Source organism: Ornithodoros turicata, chromosome 7 (assembly GCF_037126465.1).
Source record: "Ornithodoros turicata isolate Travis chromosome 7, ASM3712646v1, whole genome shotgun sequence".
NCBI classification, from domain to species: Eukaryota; Metazoa; Arthropoda; class Arachnida; order Ixodida; family Argasidae; genus Ornithodoros; species Ornithodoros turicata.
The window spans coordinates 34,879,215-34,886,254 of NC_088207.1; the positions used below are offsets into that span (position 1 = coordinate 34,879,215).

The following is a 7,040-nucleotide window of genomic DNA, read 5'->3' on the forward strand; positions in this document are numbered from 1 at the left end:
TGCTGCCACATCCCCCTTACAGTCCAGACCTCGCCCCCAGCGATTTCCACCTCTTCGGGCCACTGAAGGTGTTCCTTGGGGGCCACCACTTCAGCTGCGACGACGAGGTCAAGAATGCGGTCCAATCATGGCTGCTACGCGCCGGTAAGGATTTCTACGCTGCTGGCATCCAAGGCCTCGTGAAACGCTGGGACAAGTGCATTAGTGCAGCTGGAGATTACGTTGAAAAATAAAACTAATTTATCGCCTGTATGTTCAAATGAAAAGTCCCGGTTTGACTTGAACACCCCTAGTAGCATAATGGCACCGGCCAGCACGACCACGGAACTCTGTGTTTACGAAACTACGATGCCACTTATACTGGTGATGATTATGTAGTTTATTGACAGAAACATATCCTAGTATGGTGTTTAGGACAACAGCATAATCAGGGAAGTGAAGGTGCCGACCAGGAGCAGGCAGGAGGACGGGAGGCCAGCTGAAACAAACGAACGTCGCCTTACATTTATGACTGTGTAATATGCCCCCTGCTTCGACACCTTAAGAGTGCAACGGGTGAGGCAACGATCAAGTCAAATAACACAACTTGTGATGAAATGTTGTACTTTTGTTGTTTCGTTTGTAGTTATCCTGATATTTAGTTATTTAGTGAAATGCGACTGATGTCTAAGTGGGGAACCCAATATCTTACCCAATGTCTTAACGCGTTTACTCTAAATCTTATCGTGAGAAGCTCCATTCCTGTGACGTCGGAATGAGCTGCTACTGGATTTTGCAACGAAGCCATGAACACGACCCAAAGCAGTAGTACCCAAACTTCCCCGCCCCGCGGCCCATAAATATATAGACAACACCCCCCACTCTCACACACACACGGTTTCCCTCGTCGGGATGCCGGACATATCCGATCTCAGCGCGTGAACGTTAGCCAAAATGATACACTGACATTGAGCTACATTCAGAGCGAGTTCTCTGCACCGAAGATTCTTGCGGAGCGACAGGAGCGCTTATGCTTTCGTACTCCAAATATCATTTTCGATTGAGACCCGTCAGGAATCGTTCAATTATTAAACAGCTGGATGCACACAAAACTCCGAAACCACAAAACCGAACGAACGCTTAATCCTGAGCAAATACCGGCGCCGTGATCTGCTAACTACTGCGTGCTTCGCTCACCGACAACGCGCGCGAAAGGGGTTTCTTAGGTTTCTAGCGTGCGCACTAATTCGAGAAGGTCGCCACTGCGCGGTGCACCGTGAAAGCTGGGCGTCCGCGTATGCAGCGATAGACGCAGACGCTGTGGCCTTTAGTGTGAGTGAGTGGGCCTTACGACAGAGATTTTGGCCCTCGTGCACAAGTGAAAGCAGGCGTGAAAGCGAGGCTGTGTGATGCATCGAAAGCGTCGCGTACCCCGCATGCAAGCGCATTTATGAGAAACCTCTGAGTCTGCTGCCACGGGCTTCCTGGTAACGCTGATTCGCGGAATTTTTTTAAAATTTTGTGGGTCGCGACCCACAGTTTGGGAACTACTGACGTAAAGGATGTGACTACGTTTTAAAACACCTGGCAACTAAATCTCACTTAACCACCGGACGCATGTCTGAACGTGAGGAAAGGAAGTCAAAGTAGGGGGGCGGATATATTTATTAGAACAAAGGGAGGAAAGGTAGGATGTTGAGATGATACTATTGATTTTGTTCCTTCTCTTAATTCGTACATGCACGGAATGCAATAACGGATACAACATGTACTATCGTGAGCTTTATCCAAGGGAACACGCGAGCGCGTGGCAGATAACCTCCTCTGCCACTTGTGGCGGCTCTCTGTGGCGACACATGAAAGCAAATGACGAGAGTTATCAGCAAGTGATTCGCGTTTTTTGCCAAATGGACGCCGCACAGCGGTGAAAATCGGGCACCGATCCAGGTTCACATGGCCGACCCCGCGTTCAATTTGCGGAGAAGTTGCTGCTTTTCGCATGGGTCGCTGAGCTGCACCCGTATTTTGCTGTTGAACTCATGGATGAAGGAAACAGTGCAGACAACGACCAGCAAACTAAACCAAACGAGTTTTGTTCTGTGCCACAACGCAACTCTGCGCGCCGAGGGGACAGTAGTTTGTCTTTCCGCGTTTTCTTCTTTCCACACATGGAATACCGCCTACTTTGGCGCATCCTCGGAAGAGATTCTGCCATGTTGGCGTTTAGATGCGCCACCTATACGTCATGCAAAACGCGTATACCAGGCCGTAACAGCGTCCTGACCATTCTGGACAGGTGCTGGTCACACGTCACAGTAAACGTGAAGGCACGTGACCTTCAAGATGGCCGCGCCCGTGACAGCCTGCAAACAAAGTGTTTCTGTGCACCGTTTCGGGCGTCTTTCGACCTCGATGATTATTTTCATCCGATAATCTCGCCTTAAACGCGCAGTTTTGTACACGAGGCCTCGTACTGTTGACCACTTCCAAAGATGAAGGGGCTACGCTGTCGCGGAAGAAGCACCGTACAGTTTACGCTATCAAAATAGGTTCATCTCTTGGCGTTATGCCGATCATAACATGTCGGCAAGCGCTAAAACGATATGTAAACAAAGTCACATGACAACAAAATGACGCTTTCCTACACTCTAAAAACAGAGCTTCACCGCATAGCACGCTGTGCGCCAACCATTGCCGCGAATGGTAGGGTTATCGCTTCTGATTCGAGGAGAGAGGGTGGGCGTACGCCTTTTTGTGGCAATTTGGATATATGACAATTGTCACAAAAAGGCGTACGCCTCCCTCTCTCCTCGAGTCAAAACAGATAACCGTATCGTTCACGGCAATGATTGGCGCACCACGTGCTATGCGGTGAAATTCTGTTTTTAGAGAGTACGACGTGTGACCAGGACAAGATGGCAGTTTGTGTGGCCACAAGGCGTCGCCGTAAGTAACGTACGAGCAGAGCCATTTATAGGGAGAGTTTAGCCATTCTTTGATCTTTTGCCGCCTCGTGGGTGGAGCCTGTTTTGACGTCAGAGTCATTGTTGCGCCGCCCAAAAAGACTGAATCCAAGCAGAATCCGCTTATTAGCCATCTGATGCGCGCCATATTGATGCTGTCCGTCAGCTTTGTTGTCGCAATGAATGCAATCTACAGGAATAACCGGCTTATAACCCACAGCCGCCTCTGATAAGGGGGGGGGGGGGGTTGTTACCAAACTGAAAGAGTTCAAGGACGAAGGGCTTTCGAAGGACAATGTACGCACGTGTCTTCCCTCCTTGCATCGTAAACAACGATCAGCATCAATATGGCGTCGGCGACCGGCTGACAACGGGACAACAATAGAGCACGGCGAGGGAGGTGGCTTAGCCGTGACGTCGCATGACGCGCTTCAAGTTAGGCTCCTCCTAATGGCCAAACTCTCCCTATAAACGGCTCTGCGTACGAGCAGAGCCGTATATTAAAAGGGAGTCTGGCCAATAATGGGTCATGCCTATACCTGAAGCTCCACCCACTTTCTCAGCTTTCCGACCAATGGGGTCTTGAAATATGGGGCGCTATCAATCAACCTATCCTCACTATTTGTCCCCGTATCCAACATGGGCAGCGCCATTTTGGGTGTCAAGTGGACTGGATGAGATTGAAATGGATATCTCTCGCAATCTGCAAAACTATTGGATTTTTTGTGCACATTTGAGGAACGGCACCTAGGGAGCGTAAGGCACGTCGGAAATTATTATCTGCTTCCGTCGTTGTACCGCTGCCGGCAGAACCACCTGCTGGGACACATTCTGTCATCGGTATGATTTTTAAACAAATCTACATGAATAGTTTGAATATAAAAGACAAGAATGTTTATATCCATGAAATCCACCAACTAAATATAAGATTGTACAGCACAGTGCCGTTTATGTTATGATTTCGTTGTGATCGCCGCGATCGCAGTGTTCACTAGGCCTAACAAAGGCGACAAAACGTAATATTTTTGGTTAGATATCGACAACAACAACGACAACAACAACGACAAATAAGTTAATGATAATGAATGGGGAAATTCGCCATATAAGGTGCGGCCCACTACCCCAAGGCACAATGGGGCAGGATGAGGTGTGTCCTGATGGTGAGGTGATGAACGATGCTAAATAGGGTCGATAGTTAGTGGAGTCAGTAAGACATCAGAACGGTAGGCAAAACCACAGCAAACAAAAACACACACACAGCACACAGGTACGCAGGCAGACCATAGGCTAGAGAAGAGACCCGTGTCCCGGAGAAAAATCTTGAAATGCTCAAGAACTTGGCGATGGTCAATCTGGTTAGACCAAGGGCCGAGAATGGTTTCCAATGTGAATGGTGCGGCCGTGATCGACTGCAGGCGACACTGTAGAGCTGATTTCCGAGAAACGTATATGAGGATGCGCATTTGCAGCGTAAAATCAGAGTAGTCTGTGAAAATATTTCGTCCCGAATTCCCCGCTTCACTGTGTTTGGTTCGTCGCCATTTTGGGTGGCAGTATGGTGTCATGGCGACCTTCTTGGTAAAAAGCAAACCAATCAGAGGAGCGAAACTGTGATTGACAGGTCGAGCCTCTTTTTGTGACTCCACTCAATGGCCAGACTCCCTTTCAATATACGGCTCTGCGTACGAGGGTATCTGCAACGCGCTCCCGTGTTCGCTTTCGTAAAGCTCATGATAGTACACACGGCTGCTTCCGACGCCAACCTGCTTTCCGTAAGTTATGCAGCATCTAGAATGATGCCCAGGAAGATTCAAGGGAGACGAGAAGAGAGAAGCCAGCGTTTGACTCGTCCACCGGCTGGCACGAGTAGAAAGGCTGGGAGGTGGGGAGGGGGGGGGGGTAAAATTTCATCGCTCCAACTAAAATTTCTACTCCAACATTGCTGCATGTGTGGTTGCAAATCTGCTCACCTGCGCTAGGCGGCTTGGTGGTTGTAGGTGTGTCCGTGACATTCCCGCTGGTAGTTGGGGACGCTGTTGGTGAAGCCGTTTCTGTCGTTTGGCTGCCCCCTGGTGTCGTTGCCTCTGGCGTCGAGTGTCCCCCTGACGTCGTTGCCTCTGGCGTCGAGTGTCCCCCTGACGTCGTTGCCTCTGGCGTCGAGTGTCCCCCTGACGTCGTTGCCTCTGGCGTCGAGTGTCCCCCTGACGTCGTTGCCTCTGGCGTCGAGTGTCCCTCCGACGTCGTTGCCTCTGGCGTCGAGTGTCCCTCCGACGTCGAGTGCACCTCTTGCGTCGGATAGCTCGTTGGTGTTGAACTACTTGCGGAGGGATGAGTTTGAGGTCCCGTTACTGTACCAGTTGTGCTGCTACTCTTTGTGGGGTAATGTGTTGATGATGCATGTTCTGTAGTTGACACGGGCGACGTGTAAGGTGCTGGAGTCGTGGACTCGGCGGATACGGGCGAAGAAGTTGACTGGGATGTCCCGCTGTGTCCGCTGTGTTTCGTGCTTGAAGAATGATGTTCTGCAGGCTCATCTGTCGTGGTTCTCTCTGTTGCGGTACTCCATATGGACGGCTTGTGCTCTGCAGTACCCCAGTTATCTGCGGTGATCGAGCTTTTAATATATGGAGAAAACAGCTTATCATTTCTAGCTGCTTATTTCGTGTGCTGAGCAGCAGTGTTAAAGCAGTAGGGGCGCAATCTATAACATTTTATCCATTCGATAGCCTGAGCCTTCACTACTCGTACGTCCTAATTTTCGTCGCAAATGCACTCACAGTTTTTTTCTTTTACAAAATTAAAATTACAAACTACGGGAAACGCTGTGTCGAAGTTGCATCAACTTCGCATTGATCGCCAAGTAAGGTGACGAAACTACATTACATGCGCATAACACTGATTCTTTTCATAGAACGCTTTGCGCCAACCATTGCCACGAATGATAGGGTTATCGTTTTTGATTCGAGGAGAGAGGGAGGCGTACGCCTTTTTGTGTCAATTATCCAATTGACACAAAAAGGCGTACGCCCCCCTCTCTCTGAAGCGATAACCCTATCATTTGTGGCAATGGTTGGCGCAGAGCGTGCTATGCGGTGAAGTTCAGTTTTTAGAGTGTAGGCCTGCATGATCACTTTGAGACTTTCGAGAGATGCGTGCATCTGGTCCCTATCCCTACACCAACCCGCGCATTTTGCTCCCTATACTCTCGAAAGATTATGTCCTCAATGGCTAACCGTTGGAGGTTAGAACAGATAAACAGTGCATATCTCGTCCAATCACAGACAGGACACAATGGTAAATAGTGTTACCATGCGCCGCTTGCCTACACTACACCTAACGTACATCCGGCAGTGTAAAGAAATAGTTTCTAAAACTACCTGATAATCTTCACGACTGCAGAAAATTTAAATACAGTAGTAAATATGACGCTGAGTTACAACACGCCTCGTTTCTTAGAACTCTATCAAGATTCGCACTGTACTGCAAGACGTGACATTGTCATGTGTAAAAGACTTACCGAAGGCGTAATCTTCATCTTCAATTCCTCCGTCCTGAAAGGAATAATGGCGTACAATTTCTGCATAATGCACCAGTGTTACAACAGAGACCTCTCAGCGATTCTAACATATTCTCAAGTGCGGCCACGAGGTGCGCGTTTGAATTAACTTTGAACATGCAGTATACTCACAGTTGTTGCAACATTACAAATGGCTGCCAAAAGAACGATCGCCAAAAACGTGGAAGTCATTTTAACGCCGCACCTGACACAAGAGAGGCGTCTCTTTTAGCTTCTGCATATATATGTATACATGTATATCTCCTTAGGTCTTTGTCTATTGTGTCCGTATCTCCGGTGTATGCCGTTCGAAGAAGAATAATTTTGCAAGATACCATGTACATGGGGGAAAAAAAAAAGAAAACGGGAGCAGTGATATTGGTGAGCCATCATTGTGTTCCAGTGCCTATTCTTATCTTGTCCTGTCGCTGAGAAGTGTCTTTTGTCTAACGCACGTATTTCGTCGTGCAATTATTGATGCACACTCTGAACTCAACGTCACTCAACCGTAGAACAACCAAAGAGAATTTCAACTTCAGTGT

The 7,040-nt window shown here is 48.5% G+C and overlaps 1 protein-coding gene across 1 annotated transcript; it reads right to left on the minus strand.

The window, feature by feature from the left end:
- Positions 1-361: 361 nt before the first annotated feature.
- Positions 362-6,739, minus strand: LOC135400912 (uncharacterized). The gene is made up of 4 exons (XM_064632916.1): positions 6,631-6,739; positions 6,460-6,493; positions 4,913-5,542; positions 362-478 (listed from the first exon to the last, which is right to left on the minus strand). Exons 1-4 carry the CDS (start codon positions 6,688-6,690, stop codon positions 411-413), a joined length of 792 nt encoding a protein of 263 aa, XP_064488986.1. The 5' UTR covers positions 6,691-6,739; the 3' UTR covers positions 362-410.
- Positions 6,740-7,040: the final 301 nt, after the last annotated feature.

What these genes read in the sequence shown, in the direction of transcription:
- LOC135400912 (XM_064632916.1), bottom strand. Translation starts at nt 6,690, where the DNA reads ATGACTTCCACGTTTTTGGCGATCGTTCTTTTGGCAGCCATTTGTAAT. An exon ending in TTTGTAATGTTGCAACAACT is followed by an intron (nt 6,494 to 6,630) that starts GTGAGTATACTG and finishes TATTCCTTTCAG; the next exon opens with GACGGAGGAATTGAAGATGA. An exon ending in CACCAAGCCGCCTAGCGCAG is followed by an intron (nt 479 to 4,912) that starts GTGAGCAGATTT and finishes CGTTTGTTTCAG; the next exon opens with CTGGCCTCCCGTCCTCCTGC.